Here is a 23,087-nt window from a genome sequence, read left to right on the forward strand (position 1 = left end):
ACCCCCAGAAGTTAATGGAATGGCTTCAGGAGGGGTCTGGGGTCTAGCAGAATCTGGGCTGAGGGCAATGAAGCAAGAGGGGATATGGCTAGAGCACAGAGGAAGGAAGACTCATGCTAAGCCTGACTGAACACAGGTTAGAGCTCAGTCTCAACTTTATTCTGTGGTGGTAGTAGCAGCAAAAAAAAGAGTTCTTTTTTTCTTTTTCCACCACCATTGCATCTTCCCAGTGCTGGCCAGCAGAGTTTTCCCAGGTAGTTAGAGACCCATTACATTTTGGCCCGGAGACAGACATAGTGGAACCCTTGGTAGTATGCCATGACAAGTTTGCAAGATACTTTGAAGATAAAATCTCTCACATCTGTCATGACTTAGGGCTTTTCTACATGAGTCTTTTAACATGCCACTCCACCCAGGCTTCTGCTTCCAGATTCTTTGTGGGATTAAGATCAGCTCCTTTACACATATTTTTTTCCAGGTGTCCTGCTCTAGATTGAGTTTTGGCTCTTTGCAAGCAAGTACAGGGAGCGATGCAATAGGATAGTCAAGTTAGCAAGCAAATGGTCAAGCACATTGGTTTCAGTCTGAGGAGGTTTAGATTAAGGCAGGAGTGGTCAAAATCCAGACAGAGGTCAGAACACAGTCAGTCAATCAGGCAAGGAGGATCAGGGAGCAGCAGGAATAGTCAAGGCAACAAGCAAGAGGTCAAACACAGTCAATCAGTCAGGTACATTATGCAGTCCAGAAGCAGGGTCATTAGGCAGCCCAAATCATCAGTTAGTAGAGCAGCAGTCACAGGGCCCAATCCAGGCAAGGCGCACAGCAGAAACTGGATAGACCAAATTCCACCACCGGCTGCATTTCCAGTGCAGGCTTTTAAGCCCAAAGCCCGCTAGACCCCACCCAGAGCTCAGCTGCAGCAATCAGAGCTCCTGTCCCAGAGCTTACTTCTGAGGAGACCCTTTCTCATGAGGAGACCTCTTCTGGAGGTGAGCACTTCTTTGCATAGGAATCTTACTAGCCTGTCGCTTGCAGCAGCGACGCTCCTGGGGATCAGGGGGTGGCTCAGCTTCTGCCTCCGAGGCAGAGTCCCTTTGTCCTGACAGGGATGGCCCTGCACCCACCTCCCCCAAGGATCCAGGCTCCTGTGGGTCTGGTGGCAGTCCCTGGTCTGGGGTACCCTGGTCTTCTGGGGCCTCTAGCCCCTCCTCTGAGAAGGACTCCTGCAGTTGTGGCATGGCACTGGGGTTTTTCTTTCTCTGCCTTTCTATATGTTCCATTACACAACCACTAGGCAGCGCTCTGCTAGAACGGAATTGCACAAATACACCAGGGTTTCATGCCACCATTCACAGAAATTTCAGACTTTCCTTGTTAGAAAAAACACACATGCTATAATAGTTGCACAGAATGGGAGAGGCATTGGAGGATGACGATGTTGTGTAAAGCACCTGCAAACTACTGTGAGTGAGAAAACACAAGCGCACAATATATGCCTCATGTAGAAAGGCTGTTAGACTGCACATTTAGTACAGTTTCACTAATGAAGGTGTTCAGAGTACTGTCTGGTCCAGCTTTATTGGATTATTTTCAGTTGCTGAGGACTGAAGGACAAGGGATTTGGCCAAATCTGGCTGCCCACTTGTATAATTGCCCCTTGCCCCTCTCTCATGACTTAACACTTCTAATAGGAAGGGGATGTCTTGCTGCGTCCAGGAGGCTGTAAACTCCTCCTCGAAAGAGGGAGTGGTACCAGCTTTTTAAAAAGAACCTGTATTTAGGCCACTCCTGAAGAAACCTATTCTGGACTTGGAAAATGTAAACAACTATAGGCAAAGTGCTAGAATCCCCTTCTTGGGCTCAAGTGTGTGGTTGCTGACCAACGTCAGGTACTCTTGGATTAAACTGATTTTCTGGATCCATTTCAATCAGGCTTCAGGCCTCATTTTGGAACAGAAACTACTTTAGTCACCATGTAGGATGACCTTTGACAAAAGAAGAGCAACCTTGGGGGCGCAACCTTGTTGATCATTCTGGACCTCTCTGTGGCTTTCAGTACCACTGAGCATGCTATTCATCTGCATACGCGAGGGGGGGGGGATCAATGCAGGGTCGCCACTTATGCATCACCAAAAAAGAGGAAATGTATCACCAGTGATTTGTGTGTGCTAATTTATTAATTTAAATATTATTATTTAATTATACTATTAATTTAAATAGATGTAAATTTAGAAATAACTATTAGAATCTAAATAGAACTACAGTATGTCTCACCACGCTGTATAAAACACTGAACAGGGGTCCTGTGAGCCTGATTGGTCAGCCTCTTGTCCAGGTGCTCACTGTGGATTTGTGAGAGTTCTTATGGTTCTTTATCTTTACACTGGAAGTGGACAAGAGAGTCCTTTGAATACTGTCCACCGTAAAAGAGGCCATCCAGATCAACTGGGGAGTGGGTACTGCTCCTACGTGGACTGATTCCAGAAAGTGGTGCTGGCGGATTATTGCTCTGCCCTTTGCCAGGTTGGACAGAGCAATATCCTGCAAGCTGTTCAACATCTGCAATGCTAGAACATTTTATTTGGAGGTGTAGACTGAATGATCATCGATACTTGAATGATCCCAGCTCTGTCTCTCCTTTGCTTCAAACCCAGGTGAGGCAGTGGATGTTCTGAATCCATGCCTGGGTGCAGCAGTGGACTGGTGGAGGGCCAACCCATCTCAGTCCATACAAGGACCCTTCAGAGGTTCCTCTTGGGTACCCCTGCCAAATAAAGTGAGGCAGGTGGCTCCTAGGGAAAGGGCCTTTTCAATGGTGGCACCCCAGGTGTGGAATAGTGAGGCTCACTTGGTGTCTACATTGTGGTTTTCCCAAACCTTTTAGTCTTAAAAAACATTGATGCTTTTTAGAGCTCTTGCATTAGTGTTATTCCCTATCCCTAGTTTTACTTCAGTTTTATTCTGCTGTTGTTTATGTTTAATTTGTATACTTTATTGTTTTAACTTTTACTGACCACTTTTGTTAAGGGGTGATACATATATAAATAAAGCTCTGCATTGGTTTTAAATGTATTGTCTGAAAACAAGAGAACTAGGAGCTTGCTCTAAAGTAATTGTTAAGTGTGTGTATCCATCAATCAATCAACAGTGAGGCAGTTAGCGGTACTTTTTCAAACAAAATGTGGGCAAAGAATATAATTAAACTGCAGTGTTTTTTGGTTAAATGGGAAACACACAGTGCCTTCTACTTCAGCCATTTCACATGACATTGGTGATGGAGACCTCGGGGGGGGGGGTGAATGAGGAATGCTATTTAGAGAGGGTGGTGGCTGTTGCTTTTGTGTGTTTTAGACCGCATAATCTTGAATATATCTAAGAATATATCTCTTGCTCTCTCCCGCCCTCCATTATCTAGATATGAAATGGCGCCCCTTGAAGTGAAGGCACTTTGCGGCTGGCCAGGTGTCAGAGTAGTCATTTGTTCTGCCCAAAATTGCTCTCCAGTGAACCATAGTTCACCTCACCATGTGGTGTTTCTTTTAAAAGGAAAGAAAAGCCACTTTGGGAGACAGAAATGTTGAGAGGAGAAGCATGAGGTGGGAGGTATTAAGCTTCACTTAACACAACCTCTCTGCTCCAAATCCTTCCCCCACACACAGCTTTTCTCCGCACAGAGTTCAAATAGCATATTTCTGTGTCACATCTAGATAGTGCCTGAGCATGCAACAGAACGATCCAATGTGCATTAGCTTTCTGAGGTTGTCCTTACTTGGTGCTTCCCGATGAAAATCCCGAGTACCGAAAGATTCGTTAATAAGATACACCACCAGTGGGAACCCCACACCAGCATAACATCGCACCAGCATCACACTAGCACAACCCCGCTGCTGGCCGAGGGGCTCAAAAGGGGTGGCATTGCGGTTGTCTCCCCATCACTGCATGTCTGTTGGATTCTTCTGAGCCTGGCAACTGAGGGGTGGGGGGATTGCTGGCATGCCACTGCATGATTGGTTATGCCAGTGGTGTCTCCAATGGACTCCATGGCTGTGGGTTTTATTACCTTGCAGCATTGTCACAAGGATTGCTGAGATAATGTACAAGAAACAATTGGAATGGTGCTCTGTATATCATTATCATTAACAATTATTACTAATATTGCCATTGCTATGTTGAGCATTATATTATTAAGCAAACAGGATGTTATTATCTAATTCTGCTGCTTTTAAGGATTTTAATTGTGTGTGTTTTTTAATTTCATTCTTCAGTGTTAATATTGCATGTTTATTTTTAATGTATTATTGTTGGTTTTTTGTTTTGTTTTTGTAACCCACTTTGGGTACTTCTAGGTTGAAGAGTTAGGATATAAGTATTCAGTCCTATTAAGAATATTGTTATTGAAATGGAGATGCACTGACATAAACTCCTTGTGGAAGCTTTGGGGCTACCCCAGAAAAGGCCCTGTTCCTCCCCAGAGCTGACTTCTTTCTTTTGTGGGCTGGACTCAGAGCAGCACAGCCCTCCCTAAGGGGTCACATTTTTCTCTCTGAGCAGTATGCTCCTAAGAACTCTGTGAATCTTTCAATTTCTACTGTGTCACTAATATCTGCGGTGTGATTCATTTTCCCATAATAAAGCATTGTTCTACTTTTTCATGGACAGGCAAACCGCTTTTTCTTTTTAATTCAAAGACATTTGTGTACAAATTGCACATCCTTTAAAAATGCTGAACGTGCAATAAAAATGGAAAAGGCTAGAAAGAGAAGCCTCTGATAGTAGAGCTTACTAAATATGTGCATGTGCACAAAATCAGATAATGTTGGAAGGCAATTAGTGACAATAAGGGCTACTGACAGAGACATCCCAAAATGTTTCACTGCCCATGCGAAAGAAAGAAAGAAATCAACTTTGATATTAAACTGTTGGTCCACGTGAACTTTTGGATAACACTAGGCTTGCCAGATCATCTGATTCTCCCTCTTTTCCTTCCTGTCCCTGGGCCATGTGTGTCACACACTGTTTTCATTACTCTGATCATGTTCCAGCCACTGTTACCCTCTTTTTCCAAAGCCTGCTTCTTTTTTCCCCTCCTTGTCCTCAGGTGGTACCATGGGCATCTTTCTGGCCCTGCAGCTGAGACCTTACTCCAAGCCAAGGCTGCACCGTGGACCTTCTTGGTGCGTGAGAGCCTTAGCAAGCCTGGTGATTTTGTGCTGTCTGTCCTAACTGACCAGCCTAAATCTGGGACTGATGCTACTCTGACTGGAGCCACCAGCACCCCCAAAGTGCGATTCAAAGTCACCCATGTCAAGATCATGTGTGAGGTGAGAAGCTGGGGTAGAGAAGGGAGAGGAGGAGCAGAAAATTTCTGTGTTCCCACAGGACCAGGATTCTCAGCTGGCCTCTCTCCCTGTGCCATGGTCCCAGATTAAGAGGCCACCAGGAATCCTTTGAGTCTAATTTATGTATTGATTGCTATTTCCTTGGACATATTTGTATCCCACCCTTCTTGAGGCAGGTTCCTCACATTTTATCTTCACAACAACCTTGTGGGATAGGCTAAACTGCAATAGAGTGACTGATCCAAGTAAGCTTTGTGGCTGAATGGGGATTTGAACCCAGGTCTCTCCAGTCCTAAATCCAACACTCCACATTGGCTGTTATATCTGTCCATATGTGTCTGCAGTAGCTGCAATTTAAACCACTGGGCAGTGAGAGGAAGTATAATCTGTAGGATAAGGGTGAAGGTCTGAGTCTTGGGCAGCGGTGATGGCTGAAGCAGATGACCTGTGCAACATTGTAGTGCTTGCACTTTGAACGAAAAGGGAAGACGGTCCAAAAGGGACCCCAAGTTCTTGGGCCACGGAAAATGCTGGCAATGGCAAGTGTTGTCAAGTCCCCTGAGATTCAGGGGAGAGAGCCAAAGAGCTAAGGATGACTGGCAGAGCAGGGGATGGAGCCTGGTGAAGTCGGGGTGGAGCCCAGTGCTACCTGGTCAGGGCACCTGGTAGAAGAGGGGAAGAGCCTGACAGTGCCAGGTAGCTCAGGGTCGCACCTGATGGACATGGGGCGCAGAGCAAATGGCAAAAACCTCTCAAGCCAAGCAGGAAATAGCCTTCCCTCTTGATTCTGTCTGTTAGAAGGGGGCTAAAACCCTGAATCTTTAGGTAAAAACCTGAAACTTGGGAACCCTACCAATGACAGTTTATTACTTTTTAAGTGCAGCGATGAGCAACCGGTCCCCACTCAGATTCATGATAACTCCAGATTGATTGTGGATGATTGCACATGATTTTACAGAGTGACATAAGCAAAGGTGGGTCCCTACCTCAAGGAGATTGTGGTCTAAATAATATCAAGAGGCACACGTCGTCCGTGCTTCTGTGACGTCTGTGCCCTGCCTACTGTGGTTTAGGCTTTCTCTGTCACCTCTCCCTTCTTTGTGCTAACTGGAGGCAGGTGGCATCAAGACTCTTCCACATATGCATAGTAACGTCCAAGGTGGCTCTTTTATCCTAGGAAGTGCAATCACAGGGCCTCTCTAAAGTCATCATCCCTTAGAGTACGAAATATGAGCTTCTCCACTGTGTCTTCTCACCAGAAACTGATGTGAAGTAGGGGCAGTGAAGATGATCCATCTGATTTGCACAAGGTTTGGGGAGACTCTGGATAGTCCTGTATGTGCACTGTGCATTCAGAATGGCTGGGGATCATGGGAGTTAGAGGTTCCATAATGTCCAACTACCCCGGCAGTGTCCAAGGCCTCCATGAAACCTGCTTCCTTCGCATTATGAATTGCTGGTCAGCGTAGACTAAGAGGGAGCCATTGGGAGGGTGGAGGCCTCTAAGCAAGCCCATTTACAAATCTGTGAGCCCAACCCCAAGATATTTATGAGACTGAGCTTTTGGAAGTTGATGTATTGGTGCGTGTTTTTAATCTGAACAGTCTGCTGTTGTAGCTCTTATTCTTAGTTGTTGTTTTTAGTTGTTTGATTTATGGTTTTAGATTTTTTTTTTTAGACATGTACATTTCAAATAGTTATTTTAATATTTCTTATTGTAAACCACCTTGGGGATGGTATATAAATACTGTAAATAAATTAAATAGAATTCTTAGAATTGCTGCTGATCCAGATTCACTTTGGACATAGACTCTGGATGGCCTGAAATCTGAAATTAATGTAATTGGGGCAACCCCCCCAAATTTGACAAAAATTCTAGATAATTGTAATCTTTAACAGCACCTGTATTTAAGCAGCTATAGATAATCTAGGTGCTGTATAGAGATGGACTGGTCACCATAGCTCCCTGGACACTCTCTGGGGACCAGCTACTGAGCTGAATGCATCCATGATAAATCTGAGAGTGAAATAAGAAGATCGTGTGGATTTCCACAAGAAACTTCAGCTATTATGGGCAGCAACTGGAATTAGCGACCCAGATTAGCCGACTGATATGACCAGGCAGGCCCAGTTCTTCGTAGCCAGTCGTCAAGCATTTAGTTGGTCAGATGCAGAACCGAGAGGCCAAGTAAGTCATTAGTTTGTCCCTCAGTGTTATAACCAGATGTGGCCTTCCCATGAGGAAGTGTGAGATGGCAACTAAAGGCAACTGATTTTGGGTGACCTTGAGGGCACAAAAAGAGGAAGACAAAGAAGTGTAGATGCCTGGGCTATAATCCACCAGGAAGTTCTTCTGTGCAAGCCCCACTGAAATGAATGGGAGCTCCCTAAAAGTGGTTTTGCACATCCACAGGAGAACATTCTGGTGGATTATGGTCCATGTTAATTCCTGTATGAATGTTAAATGTTAGGGTTGCCACTTGACACCACAGTCTGGTCTTAATAATAGCGTTCCACAACACTGAGAATATAATAGCTCAGATATTCTTTTTACTGAGAGAGAGGTGTTACGTATATAAGGGAAATGAATAACAACCCTTTTTCTTTCCTCCAGAAGGGGAAGTACACAATTGGGGGCACAGAAAAGTTTGGAAGTTTGGCTGACCTGGTGGAGCATTTTAAGAAGACAGGTATTGAGGAGGCTTCTGGATCCTATGTATATTTGAGACAGGTAAATGTGGATGCACACACACAGAAGTCTATCTCACCTTTGCTTACTCATCCCATTTTTTTATTATTTATACAGCTTGTTAACTACTTCTCTTCAAAATATCTGAAGGAACATCCAAGAGAAAGTGAGCTAAAGAAAAATAATAATGTGAACAATGTATTGGTTAAAAAAGAAAGGAAAAAAGACCATAAACCACCCAATTTAAAATTAAACCAACTTCAGAGTTTTTCTGTCCCATTATGTTATATGATGTGGCCTACAGAAAGTACAATGCATGTACAAAATACAAAGTCTCAGATAACTAACTTCTTATAAATGTGGAATAGGTATATTAAAAGTTGGAGCCCAGAAATATTTTCTTTAGCTGGGATAGTTTTTGCTAAGGATTTTGATTGGAGAGCAGTGCTGGAAAACATCAGTAAATGCCTTAAGCTTCTTTCAATGAGATGGATGGGCTTACAGAAACTTTATGAGCTATCATGATATTCCTGAAGACTGAGAGTGCGCAATCTCTTTGGACCTCAGGGCTGCGTCCAGTGACAGCCGGGGGCCACACATGCATGTGCCCCCGCTCCCTCGCTCTTGCTTTCTGGGCTGTGCCTTTAACCTTGCCCCCATCCCAGTGATCCTGTGCAAGAGCACTAGGGTGGGCAGAGGCTGCTTTGGGATAGCTGCTCCCCCTCTGCCATTAGCAGCGTGGAAGCAGAGACTCTGATCGGGGCGGGGGGGAGGTTTCAGCAGCAGTAATGGGAGCAGACCAACAGGCCTGGGGTGCGGAGCGGGGCGGGGGCTCATGTGAGTTGCAGGCTGTACACTCCTGCTGTAGATGAACAAGGGTAAAAGTACCAGTGTTTCAGTACTTTCAAGTATGCTTTTTAGTAAGAGGGATAACGGAGCAGAAGCAGCTTCGTAAACTGACATTTGAACCACAGATTTTGTTAATGCCAAGTGTAAGGGGATACTAATAGTGGCATTAGATTAGAAAGAATGTAGATATATGGAGGAATAGAAGAACAAAGTGAGGGAAGTGGAATAGCTGTTTTGACAGTATATCTGGAAAGTGGCAACAGTGGTCTCTATGTGTTTAACTTTGAGAGGCACATTTGAAGATAATTTCTAGATGGTATCTAATTCTCTGGGAAATGTTTTAAAATAGCTAGCATAGGTATTGGGGTTGTGTTGGAAGGGAGTGGTGGGATTACTCCTGTGTAAGAAACTATAGGCAAGAAATTTTATGAAATGCCAATATTATAACTGGTCACCCATTATGGGATGCCCTTGAAGTAGAGTTATTAGGGTATATTCCGAAATACATCACCAGTGAACAATATGGTCTGATGCAATTATTGTTGGTAGCAGACAAGATCTGCTTGGTGAAAATGTGAATATTTCAACAGGTAAGAAGAGCTGGTTGATGAAGATATGGGATGTAGCCTTAATGGGGGAGAAGGACTGTTGATACTGAACCTAGCATTAGTGACAATCAGATTTTGGAGTTTCAAAATAAGTGGAAAACATTAATTTGTTTTTGGAGAGACTTTGGACATATTTATGGACTAGAAAATACTACAGCGGATGTGGAAAGATGCTTTAATACATTGTAAGATCTTACAAGATACAATGTATTATGTTATCAATAGGTCATGTATGCATGGAAGAAATGTGTCTGCAAACCTTGCAGTATGCACAGGTACATGTGCCAGGGAGTCTAGATTGGTGAGTGCTCCCCGCCCCATGTCTACGTAGGATCACATGTGGCTGTGCTGCTGCACAACGCGTGAAGTGTGAGCAAACAAACACTCCAGCTCACGTTTTTTGGTGAAACCTCGCAAAAGCTTTCCTGAATGAAAAGATACATTGCTAATAAAAAGAGTACAAGAATGGGCGAGCTACATGTGTGCAAGACCCCAGATCTAACATTATAGATCATCCAACATGATGGCACTTCAAATACAATACTTTTCAAGTTGGTTTGTATCTTCTGTTGCTTCTTATAAAGAGCCTGACTGTGTATTACATTCACCAAGTGAAAAGTAACCGTATGCAAGCCAGGATCTGCCTGTTAAGAATTCTGGGCTCTCCTGAAGATCATGTGTTTCATTCTTGCAATCATTCTTGCAATGGGGAAGGTGAAAACCCTGAACCATGGTGCCAATCTGTGTGCTGGTAAAATGTCTTCCCAGCCCCTTTAACGAGTGGGTAACCGTAATCCATGGCAAGAAATGAGCTACTCTAGAGTGGGTGGGTGGGGAAGTCGGCGATGGCAATGCTGAAGACACGTGGGAGGCCCCACCCTTCACGGCCTCTGGCAGACTCGCACACTTGGCGCAGCTGCCCCCTCCCCACCTCCCCATCTGGACCACGCACCACCACCACATTGCTCCCCAGGTAAGCCACGAGCTGCATTTTTCATGTAATGAGTGCAATGTGTAGGCAGGCACTAAGTAATGCAAACCAGTCTGGACCCTGAGATGCTGGAAGGCTCGGCTCCCTGCCCCTACCTTTTATTCCTGACTTGAGGAGAGTAATCTATTTGTCCCACACCTCTCTCTCTCTCTCTCTCTCTCTCTCTTTCTTTCTTTCCCTAGCCTTTCAATGCCACCCGAGTGAATGCAGCTGACATTGAGAACAGGGTGGAAATGCTGAACAAGAGAAGCCAAATGGAAGAGGCAGCCAAAGGTGGTTTCTGGGAGGAATTTGATGTGAGTGGAGACTTGGGGCGTTTGCTCTTCTTAGCAATGTGTCACAGGGTCTGGGCCCTCCCCCATGGCCCAAGAACCCCTGCCCTGTTTCTAGCCCAACCCCTACTACAGTTGGGCATGCTTGCACTGCCGGCATTCACTTTATATACAAAAAGGCCTGCCCTGAGGCACGAACTACCTAAGGTTTGACACAATAGGCAACAGAGGGAGGAAGAGAAGATGGGGCTGAGCGATGCCTCAAGCAGGGCTGGATCTCCTTGCCCTAGAACCCGCCCCCTCCCCCATCGGTCATTTCCTGACCCAGAGGGCCCATAATCCATAGCCAAGCACTTAATAGTGCCTCTGTGAAGTACAGCACCCCCATGAGTGCTTTCTCTGTCTCTCTCCCTCTGATGCGTCCCTCTCCTCCAGCTGTTCACCATGCCTGTCATCATTAAACAACCCTCTTCACCTCTTCCTCCTTCAGAGCCTGCAGAAACAAGAGACTAAGAACTTGTATGATCGGCATGAGGGCCAAAGACCAGAAAACAAGGGCAAGAACCGCTATAAGAACATCTTGCCATGTAAGTCTGGAATCAACCTCTCTTTTCCCAGAGGCTCTTTTTTCTCAGGTGCTGGAAAGTCCTATGGTGACAGAATGGAGTGTACCATTTCAGTTGCCCAGGGAGGATCCTATTTTGAGTGTTCCCCTACTTTAACAAACAGTGAAACAGCTCCCTAAGAGCAGAAAGTTAACACAAAGCAAAGGCTAGTTAGAATCTTCCTCTCCCCACCCACCAGTGCTAATTTTCTACATACAGGGAAGGTTCCCCACAAAGAGGAGGTGGGGGGGGGGCATCCAGAAAGGCTGGCTCGAATTCCCCCTAGGTAGCATTGCTGAAGTGGAGATGGGAGGATACTTCTGGAGAGCACTTGCCCATGGGACCTAGGAAATAAGAACTTCAGCAATGCATTTCTGGATGAGACTCCTCTGGTCCAGCATTCAGTTTCCAGCAGTGGCCACCAGGGCATCAAGGCCTTATCCTGCTGTTTGCCCCCTCAAAAATTATTAGAAAGATGCCCTGTCTCCTTTAGCGTTTGTGGCTAATAGCCATTGACTGACCAATCCTCCATGAAACTGTCTAACCATTTTTCTAACCTTCTAAGATACTGGTAGTTAGCTCCATAAGTTATAGAGTATCAGGTTCTCTTTCTGGGTCTGTATGACTCCATAAACAATTAACTTGGTGGGCATACTGCCATCTTAATTGGCCCTTTAATGTAGAGGTGCAGAACCGCCACCCACAGGCCTAATCCGGACTGCGAGGTGCCCCAATCCAGCCCATGCAGCCTCCTGGGGTTCCTCCAGGGGGTGGGGCTTGGAGCTGTGTGGGCCAGATTGGGGTGTCCCATTCTGGACTGAAAGTACTGCACCCCTGTTTTACAGCAAGGGGAGAGAGCTGATTTATATAGCTTTGTTACAGTGCCTGGGTTGCTATGCCTAGCCCAGGCCATGGAGGAGTGGGCTGCAAAAGCCCCTTTTACAAAAGGCATTCTGCAGTGACGTCTTAACTCTGCCTGTTGTTCTAGTTGACCACTCCCGGGTGATCCTCCAAGACAGAGACATGAATGTTTCTGGGTCTGATTATATCAATGCCAACTACATCAAGGTGAGGAAGAGTCTTCTGCCATACCTGGCAGAAAGAAAGAAGGGATGGGGTGGATTTGCTCCTGGCCTTTTTTATTTTGCCTGCTTATTCCTTTCCAGAACAAGCTGTTCAGCCCCGAGGAATGCAATAAAACTTACATTGCCAGCCAAGGTTGCTTGGATGCAACAATCAATGACTTCTGGCAAATGGTGTGGCAAGAAAATTCACGCATCATCGTGATGACCACCCGGGAGGTGGAGAAAGGAAGGGTAAGTTGGGCCCATGACAGAGTACCTTACCATCCAGCCCTCTACCTTTTCAGTATACCTGATCTTTTGCTGCTGTTTCTTCAGTGTTCATCTCCTGTAAGGATGTGAAAAACTCTCCCGAGAAATGACACTAGTCTGAGAATGTACTAGCCAAGCATTTTATGGCTTTTCTGTGCTGCAAAGCCGTGTAGGGAGGGGGTCAGTTGCAGCAGAGAAATGCTCAAGCCTTTGGTGTTTTTCCTTCATTGCCCACCACTCTTCTGTTGAAAACTGACCACCACCAGCAACTGTTCTGACTGTTCAGATGCATGTGCCCCATGGGAGACAGGGGTGGAAGTGGATGGGGGATCCAATTTTCAGTGGAAAAACAGCAGGTGTGGGAAAGGTTAAGCGCTCCCTCTCTGTCTCCCTGCTGCTTATCCATTCCAAATCACTCCTGTGAAGAGGAGGGCCATTGAAAGAAGGTTTAGTTGGGGCCAATCTGTACAAGCATTTTATCCTGGTACTATAATGTCTTGCTCATTTGCAGGACACACAATGTACTCCCCAACCTATTATCCTGATGCCGTTTCTCCCTCGGTATTTCATTCCTCCACCACCCCTCCCCGCACACACACACACACATACACACACTACTTCTATGACAGTTTTTTCAGTGACCGCAGTTTCTGTGCACTATTGGAAAACACTTATGTGTGTTCCAATAGCAGTATTACAACTCTCACTGCTGGGAGTGGCTTTAAAGCTGTAGAATCTGTTTTGCAACATTTAACTCCATCTTCTCCCTGCCACCCCACATCTTTATCTTCTGTCTCTTTCCCATCCCTGCTCTTTCCACACACAGATTTTGATGGGACTTGTGGGCAGGAAATCGCTGATTATTTTTAGGCTATTTTTCTCCGTATACCTACACAGCTATGAATAACCACACAGTTTATTTTTAAATCTGCATTCCTGCCAGTGTGGTGTAGTGGCTAGAGTGTTGGACTAGGAGTCGGGAGATCCAGGTTCTAGTCCCCACTCAGCCATGGAAGCTCACAGGGTGACTTTGGGCCAGTCACAGACTCTCAGCCCAACCCACCTCACAGGGTTGTTGTTGTGGGGATAAAATGGAGGAGGAGGAGGATTGTGTAAGCACCTTGGGTTCCTTACGGAGGAAAAAAGGTGGGATATAAATAAAATTTTACATGCAGTGTACATGCAGTTACTGAGCCTTTTTTAAAAAAAGCAACCTGAAACAGCAGCATGACTTCCCACTTCCCCTGCAATTGCACCACTATGCTGTGGCTTGTGGCACATGCTCGTGCTATAAACACAAAAGAGAAAACACATGAGACCTTTCACATTTCCCCTACTTCCCCCGCAGTTACAACACTATGCATTGGGGAATGGCACCTGACTGCATTATGAACACAGCAGATACTGTGCTATATTTATTAGAATGCGCCCACCGAGCAGTAGTTGCCTTTGAAAAAATTACTGACACAAAGGTGCCTCACAGACGAAAGGAGCTGCAATGTAGATCTTCCCTTGTTGGACTCTGACTGAAACACTTTTGGTGTCCCAAAACTTCTTCAGAAATTTCACTTGAGGTGGAATGGACACATTTGCTTCAAGTGTCACTTGAGCCTTTAGCTGCAGCTCCAAACGTCTTTTTCCTATTTCCTAACAGAACAAGTGTGTCCCCTACTGGCCAGAGGTGGGAAGCAGCAAAGAGTACGGGCCATACGTAGTGGAAAACACGGGAGAACATGATGCGCTGGAGTATAAACTCCGTCAGCTTCATCTTTCACCATTCACTAACGTGAGTACTTGCCTGGAGAATTGTTGCAAAAGTAAGAGCTGCAAGACAGTTGATCCCAGCATTTTGGAATATTAGTTATGCTTGAAAGAAGGGGCCAGAAAAAAACTCACTAGTTTGCTTTTTTTTTGCTTACCCAGGAAATGTGATAGATAACTGGAAAAATCTGGATGATTTTATCTGACGGATGAGGCACACAATTGCGCTGCCCATGTTAATCAACCTCTTCCTCTGCTTGTGGTTGACCTACTAAATAGATCCTATTTGAACAACCGCTTTGTCACTAGAGGAAGCCATGGTTTGTGAATAAAATGGTGGCAGCTGTTCATGGCAAACAAGACAATGATATATCATCATAAACATGGACCTGCTATGGGGAGAGATTGCTCACAGGGCAGTTGTCCGTGTTGCCCCCGAGAAGTTACACTACAATATCAGAGATGTTTCTAGATGGGAAAGAAAAAAACCCAGCCTTACGTGTAGCACTAAAGTAGTGCTAGCAGGGACCTGTCACTGCAGTGCTCTCTCTCTCTCTCTCTCTCTCCGTGAAATGCGTTGGAGAGGAATAGCTGTAGCGCAGGGAAGTAACTGCAAGGTCGATTAAAGGGGAAAACAGCTGAAAGGGGAATGTGGCACACACATACACCCCTTACACTGGAGAAGGCATGTGTTCTAGCTTACAGCATCCTGATACCCAATGATGTTTTTAAAAGGAGAAACAACTTCAGCAAAGACAATAAAAAGTAGCTGCCCTGATGGAAGGCTGTCTGCCCGTGGCCCTCTCTTGGGCAAGAAGGGGCATGTAACAGCTGCTCCTAAAGGCCTTGGAATCTGAGCTGTGGAAAGGAATGGAATGGAGACATGGAATGGAGGAGAAAAAGAGCAGGGCGCTGGAGCTGGGCAATTGCGTAGGTGCGGAGCAGCCCATGAGTGCAGGCCTGCTCCCCCTCCCTTGCGTGTTCAACAAAGTGCAATGGAGGATTTGCTTACGAGCAGACATCCATGACAAAACCCACATACCCCACGTACACGCACACATTCATGAGGCGGGCAGGCAAGCAGGCAGCTGCTGCCGCCCGGAGACTGGGCAGAATGAGCGGGAGTGCAGGAGGTGCTGAGAGCAAGCATGCAGAGCTGGCGAGGAGGGAGAGCGACTGGCATGTTGTCTTTGATCATAGAATACTAGGGTTGGAAGGGGCCTACAAGACCATCGAGTCCAACCCCCTGCTCTATGCAGGAAACCTGATTCTGGGCAGTCTCCCATCCAAGTATTAACCAGGCCTGACCCTGCTTAGCTTCCAAGATCAGACGAGATCAGGCGCATCCAGCTGCGCCCAATCAACAGGCTTCCCCCCCCCCCACAAACAAACACGAGCTCAATGAAGTGCTCCAAGTTCTTCCTAGAACTTAGGTGTTGATCCTAAGCAACAGAGATGACTTAGAGGATAAAGTAGCAGTTACAGGAACTCTGGGGGAAAGCGACCATGTTGTACTTGAGTTCTTGGTTCTAAGGGAAGCAAAAGTCGAGTGTAGTCAAATGCGTACCCTGGATTTTAGGAAAGCTGATTTTCATAAACTCAGAACAATGATCAGTAAGGTCCCATGGCAAGCGATGCTAGCGAGAAAAGGAGTCCAAGATGGGTGGGAGCTTTTAAAAAAGGAAATTCTCAAGGCATAATCACAAGCAATTCCAACAAGAAGAAAAGGTGTAAGACAACAGAAGAAGCCAATGTGGCTTCACAAAAAGCTTAGGGATGACCTGAAAACAAAAAAGGACACATAAAGGAAGTGGAAAGAAGGCCAAGTAACAAAGGAAGAGTACAGGCAGATAGCACAGAATTGCAGGGATGGCGTCAGGAAGGCTAAAGCTGAGAATGAGCTGAGGTTAGCAAGGGATGTTAAAAACAACAAAAAGGCTTTCTTCAGCTACGTGCATAGTAAAAGGCAGAGGAAAAAATGGTGGTTCAGCTATTAAATAAGGATGGCAAAACGATAACAGATGACAAAGAAAAGGCAGAGGTGCTCAATTCCTATTTTGGCTCAGTCTTCTCCCAAAAGAGGGTCTATGACCCCCCTGGCAAAGGCGAAGTACAGGCTGAAGGGGCAGGATTGCAGCTTGAGATGGACAGGCATATGGTCAAGGAACACCTCATTACTTTGAATGAGTTCAAATCTCCAGGGCCAGATGAACTGCATCCTAGAGTCATAAAGGAACTGGCAGAAGAATTCTCAGAACCGCTGTCTATTCTCTTTGAGAAATCATGGAGGACGGGGGAAGTGCCAGATGACTGGAGGAGGGCTAACGTTGTCCCTATCTTCAAAAAGGGTAAAAAGGAGGAACCTGGGAACTACAGACCAGTCAGTCTGACATCAATCCCTGGGAAAATTCTGGAGCAGATCATAAAGCAATCCATCTGGAAGCACCTTGACAACAATGCCGTGATTACTCAAAGCCAACATGGATTTGTCAAAAACAAGTCCTGCCAGACAAATCTGATCTCATTTTTTGATCAAGTAACCTCCCTTGTAGACCGTGGGAATGCTGTAGACATCATATACCTCGACTTCAGCAAAGCTTTCGACAAAGTGCCCCATGATATCCTGATGAGCAAACTAGCTCAAAGTGGCCTAGATGAAACAACGATCTGGTGGATCCACAGTTGGCTACAGAATCGGACTCAAAGAGTGCTTATCAATGGGACCTTCTCAAACTGGGGAGAGGTAACGAGTGGGGTACCGCAGGGCTCAGTCCTGGGCCCAGTGCTCTTCAACATTTTTATTAATGACGTGGAGGAGGAGGGGCAGGGAATGCTGATCAAATCTGCAGATGACACAAAATTGGGAGGGATAGCTAATACTTTGGAAGACAGAAACAAAATTCAAAGTGATCTGGATAGACTGGAGCGCTGGGCAGAAAACAACAGAATGACATTTAATAGGGACAAATGCCAAGTTCTGCACCTAGGAAAAAGAAACCAAATGCACAGTTACAAGATGGGGGATACTTGGCTCAACCACACTACAAGCGAGAAGGATCTTGGAATTGTTGTCAATCACAAGCTGAATATGAGCCAACAATGTGATGTGGCTGCAAAAAAGGCAAATGCTCTTTTGGGCTGCATTCATAGAAGCATCGCTTCCAAATCCCAGGAAGTACTAGTTCCCCTCTACTCAGCACTGGTTAGGCTTCATCTGGAGTACTGTGTCCAGTTCTGGGTACCACACTTTAAGAAGGATGCAGACCAACTGGAGAGGGTTCAGAGGAGGGCAACAAAGATGATCAGGGGACTGGAAACAAAGCCCTATGAAGAGAGACTGAAAGAACTGGGCATGTGTAGCCTTGAGAGGAGAAGACTGAGGGGAGATATAATAGCACTCTTCAAGTACTTGAAAGGTTGTCACAGAGAAGAAGGCCAGGATCTCTTCTTGATCATCCCAGAGTGCAGGACACGGAATAATGGGCTCAAGTTACAGGAAGCCAGATTCCGGCTGAACATCAGGAAAAACTTCCTGACTGTAAGAGCAATACGACAATGGAACCAATTACCTGGGGAGGTGGTGGGCTCTCCAACACTGGAGGCCTTCAAGACGAGGCTGGACAGCCATTTGTCAGGGATGCTCTGACTTGAATTCCTGCATTGAGCAGGGGGTTGGACTCGATGGCCTTGTGGGCCCCTTCCAACCCTACTATTCTATGATTCTATAAGTACATGTTCATGAAAATCATCCACCCTGGCATCCACCCGCTCTTAGCTGCACAGCTTCGAATCGACAGGCATCCACCATTTCTCAGCTGTGCTCATAGCTGCACAGCTTCAAAACAGCAGGGCTGGCTCCCCCCCCCCGCCCCCCGCCCCCCAGCCAATGACTATTTAAAGTGAGGCAGCGACTGAGCCAGCCTTTCTCAACTGTGCTCCTTCAGAGCTGCACAGTTTTAAAATAGCAGGGCTGGCAAAGCGGAGCTGATGGCAATGAGTTATTTCCAGGTACACATATTTACCCCTCTGCTCTCCCCACGCCCCCACCCCACACTACTTTCCTTTCCGCCAATTAGTGCTGCTTCCACCAGCCTGCACCAAAGCCAGCTAAGGTCACGTGGACTCCTGATCAGCACTGAAGCCACTGTGTCAGGAGAATACAACACAAAATGAGTTTAGAAAAAAAAAGGATTTAGGGCAAGAAACACCGGGTTAGCTATGGAGAGCAGCATGCGTTATCTGACATTATCAATTTGGGGGTGGAGGAGAACCGGAGTAAAAGTCCCTTGTAGATAGGGCCCAAGAGACTGAAAGCAACTGTCCCTGCCCTAATAGCTATAACATTATATTTGTAATTAATAGTGGTTTGTGGTTATTTGTATTTGGTCTGTATTGTTATATTTTAGTTAGTTACATTGCTACTCATTGACGATCTAAGTAAATATTTTAAATATATTTATTTGACTCCTTCTCCTGATAATAGAATTCTGAAGTATTACGTGAAAAGCTAAGGTCTAAGCAGCAGGAATACCTGCCAGGCTGAGAGGCACTTGGAGAAGGAAAGAACATTCATATACATCCTATCCCCTTGGTGTATATATGAATGAGGAAAGAAAGAAGGCATGCAAAGGCCCAGAGACTTGGAGGAAGCATCCACTTGTCAGCCATTGCTGACAAGACTGTTTATTTTTCATTCACATATGCACTTGAATGCATAAACAAGGAGATTTAAAAATGAAACTTAAAAGATGGTGCTAGCAGAGGCACGTCATTTCCGGACATGTACGGGTGGAGGGGCAGGCAGACAGGAAGTCAATGGACAGAGGCAGGATTCTCACTGTCACCCACTAACTACATCACAAACCAGGTGAGACAAATGGCACCGTGGCAGTTCATACCTGAAAGGACTTGCTACAGTTACAACAAAATGGTACAAACCAGCACCTTAAAAATATGAGACATGTATGAGGGAAATAGGCAATATTAAAAAAAAAATAAAAATCAGGCAAAATCAAGCAAAATTCCAACAAAAAATATGGCTAGTAATACAGTTAGCATGTAATGAATCTATATGATCTGAGTAATGCAAATTGAGCAAAAGGAATGAATAATAGAGGGCAGAAATGAAAGATATAAACTCTAGGAAGCTTTAGTACTATGTGAAATCCCAAGCAATAATTGTACTTTCTTTTAGTGCTATATAGATTCAATTATGCAGTGTCATGAGATGCCTACCAGATGGTTTTTAAAAATTGTAATTAGTTATAAGAAATTTCCCCACCCTCTCACTTCCTCCAGTCTCTTTTTAAAAGTTGTGTGTTTGATTTATAACTCCTGTCTTGCCCCACCATAAAAATCCAGCCTGGGAGTGCTGTCTGTCTGTCTGTCTGTCTATCTTGAACACCAGCAAGGTTACACACACCCTCCTTTTGCAGAGGTGTCCTGCCAAACGTTTGTTTAGTTTTTAATAATAAAAAGGGGTGGGGGCTGAGAGAGCTGTGGATCCATGTTCTCTCCCCACTGCCCACCACCAGAGCCCCAACACACCTCTTTTCTGACCTTGTAGATCCACAGAAACCTCCGCAGCAGCTGGGGGAAGAGGGGGGCTCCGAGACAGATCTCCCCTTCAAAGAAGCTGGAGGGGTTTCTACTCAGTCCTATGGCCACAGGATCCCTGGCACCAAGGAACTGCTTTCTTAAAGGCACAATCCTATATTTGAGTTGGAGTGCTCCGAGGTTGCAGTACTCCAACATTTCCAAAATATTGGTTGTTCTTCCTCCATTTTTTTTCTTAACCATTTCCAGCTCCAGGGCTGATCTAAATATTTCCCTGTGTCGGGAGTGTGACTAGTGCTGGGAGGGCTTTGGATCCAAAGCTTCCCCTGCTCCACCCACACCACACCCATGATCCTCCTTCTCTTTCTCTCTGACATAGGGACTTCAACATCAGAGACTTGATACAGATCCTTCTGTAGGAGCAGAGGGTGGGATCCAAAACTGGATCTCCTCCTCTGAGATCAGAGCTCTGTCTCTGACCTCAGACAGGGATTTCCATTCTATCCTGTCATGGCCCCTGGAACACCGAATTGGCCTGCCAGTGTTGAATATGATACTATTTTCATTGAAGAGAGACTTGCAGGACTGTGGTGTCAGGCTGCAGTGGAGTCAGGACATGCTTTGACCATCACATAGAAAGGCCATAGAAAGGTCTGAAAAATAGGATACTTCCAAAGTGCTTTTTCTCAAAACTGTGGTCTCTAGATTGTGGAATGAATTAGGAGTCATTTGCTTATAAGCTAGTAACTGTTTCAGTGCAGTTATTTCATGTGGTGATGGCACTGCCAGCAATTTCTGGAGATGGCCATGGTCAGTATAATTTGCAGATCTAGATCCTAAAGGAGGAGAACATCTAAGGATCAAAGGTGAGGTCCTAGAAGTGGGTGGGCGGCAGCATGGGGGGGAGATTCTTAAAGGCATAGAATATCCATAGAGATCAAGGAAAGGAGTGGACAAACCTAGAAACAAAATCGGGGCACCATTTGAGATTTTTGGGGGGAGAAGGAAGATATTTCAATAAAGGAGCAGGGTGATTCAGCACAGTCCTACAGCCTTCTCATGGCTACAGAGTTACGCTGCAAAAAAGCTTTGTGGCCCTTTTTTGTAGTACTTCAGAATAGCCATAGCAACATAATATACAGAGGACAATCACTGCCCTCCCTCACCTTCTTTACACAACTCTGTCTGGCCTAGTTCACACACCGAGGTGGTATACCTGTGCCTGAGAAAGTTCAGACTACAGATGGGAACTCCTATGATTAAATGCTCCTCTACACAAAAAGTTCTCTCTGCTCACAAAATGAGCATGTCAGGGAGAAGGGTGCAGCCTAGTCTCCTCTAATTTTCTATGTGCAGAGTTCTGTTCTTGTCTGGAGGAGCCTTTAATCGTGTGAGACCCCACTGGCAGTCTGACGTGGTGCACCCCCAAGACAGGTTAACACTTCACTGTGAACTAGGCCTCAGCGTGTGGCTGGCCAGAGTTATAGGATATGGAGTAATGGACCTGTGAACACAAGTAGGTGTGGAGTTTTGGTTATGGTGTGAGCTCTGCACCCCTCCCCTTCATTCTTGTAAAAGACACAGGCACCCTGTGGATTGAATCCTGTTTGCTTCCTCCGCCGCCCGTACTTCAGGTGGATTGTTGCTTTGGTTTTTGGTTCTTTTTTTTTTTTTTATCCAATGAGACATTTGTTAGGCACTTGTCTATATCTATATAAATTTACACTGTTTTTAAACAATTGAAGTGGGGGCGGGGGGGGAATTAGATTTGTAACTGACACAAGGGCTGACCAATCAGCAAAAGAACAGGTTCCCCATGAACCTGATCTAGGCAAGGAGGCTGTATATGTGTCAAAGGGCTCCTTCACACAGAGCTGTTATCCTGCTGCTGTGATTGCTCACTCACAGAAGTTTGCAGGTCCTTTTCATATCCAGAGGTATTTCCTGGTTATTTTGTCTCAAAAAGATCTGGCACTAACGTACCATCTTTTTAACTCAGAATGTTACATGATTAAAATAGCCACTAGATGGCGCAGTTTCATTGTGTTCTATAGAACCTTGAAAATTAAAAGCTTCCCCTCTCAGCAATCATGTGGTTGCTGTCTGGGAGCTGGTGGCGATAAATACGGAAAGGCTCCAGAACAGGAGGACTGTGGGGGGTTTCTTTAGTGTAAAGGCAGCCTAAATGGCAGTGAATGCGCTTCTATAGCGTAATTTACTTGGCACTGCAACTGTGTTTATATTCAGAAAAACTGCCACAAAACAAGCATGAAAAAAGTCAGGAGGACAACAAGTAAATCAGTAGAATACGATAGTTTAGCAATGACAACATCTAGCTTCTCGGTAATAATTTAATTAATTAATCATATCTATTCCAGAAAAAAATGGTTAGTGTGGAAGCAGCCATTGAAATTTCATATTCTTCTTCTGCTATTTCATGTTTCCTCCTTTTCCCCACAACTCTACTGCAGCTTCGTTTGCTTTGCTTTCAGTGAGCTCTTCCAGGCGAGGCTTTTATTGTGAAATCGCATTGCCTCAGCTGTTAAGGAAGAAAAGATGGAATAGCTGCATGATGCCTTTTGGTTGTTAGCACCAGCACACAGGAGAGCTAGTGCTATGTAGTGGCTAGAGTGTTGGACTGGGACTCAGAAGATCTGGGTTCTAGTCCCCACTTGGCCATGAGGCTCACTGGGTGACTTTGGGCCAGCCACTGACTCTCCGCCCAGCCTACCTCACTCAGTTGTTTTGAGGATAAAATTGAAAGGAGGAGGATCATGTCAGCTACCTTGGAATCCTTGCAAGAGGAACAAAGCTGGGATATAAGTGTAATAATGAATGAATGAATGAATGAATGAATGAATAGAGGCCTCCATCTGGAAGCACCTAGTGACTCCAGAGATTCAGATTTCTGGTCTTGTCTTGTCCATCTGAATGTCTCATGGTTTACCTGGGATTGCAAAGGCTATGCAATTCCAGCACTATTACTAATTGGCTCTAGGATAATTACAGCAGGTGGGAAAAAACCCCAAGAACTCTCCACAATAGCCAGTACATGGAGACAGCAGTCCACTTGGCACAAGGCT

General features: G+C 45.4%; 1 protein-coding gene across 4 annotated transcripts in view; it reads left to right on the forward strand.

Moving 5' to 3' along the window:
* PTPN6 (protein tyrosine phosphatase non-receptor type 6) overlaps nucleotides 1-23,087 on the forward strand; it is a 46,428-nt gene that overhangs the window by 13,927 nt on the left and 9,414 nt on the right. For all 4 annotated transcript variants that reach the window (XM_084835214.1, XM_084835216.1, XM_084835217.1 and 1 more), the window contains 7 exons: nucleotides 5,099-5,321; nucleotides 7,954-8,070; nucleotides 10,659-10,772; nucleotides 11,239-11,335; nucleotides 12,342-12,421; nucleotides 12,520-12,669; nucleotides 14,342-14,473. In XM_084835214.1, coding sequence (XP_084691340.1) covers nucleotides 5,099-5,321; nucleotides 7,954-8,070; nucleotides 10,659-10,772; nucleotides 11,239-11,335; nucleotides 12,342-12,421; nucleotides 12,520-12,669; nucleotides 14,342-14,473 — 913 coding nt within the window. The remainder of the gene's footprint in view (nucleotides 1-5,098; nucleotides 5,322-7,953; nucleotides 8,071-10,658; nucleotides 10,773-11,238; nucleotides 11,336-12,341; nucleotides 12,422-12,519; nucleotides 12,670-14,341; nucleotides 14,474-23,087) is intronic.

The sequence above is a fragment of the Heloderma suspectum genome, chromosome 2 (genome assembly GCF_057233095.1).
Source record: "Heloderma suspectum isolate Gila_16-S chromosome 2, 16-S_ref, whole genome shotgun sequence".
Taxonomy (NCBI): domain Eukaryota; kingdom Metazoa; phylum Chordata; class Lepidosauria; order Squamata; family Helodermatidae; genus Heloderma; species Heloderma suspectum.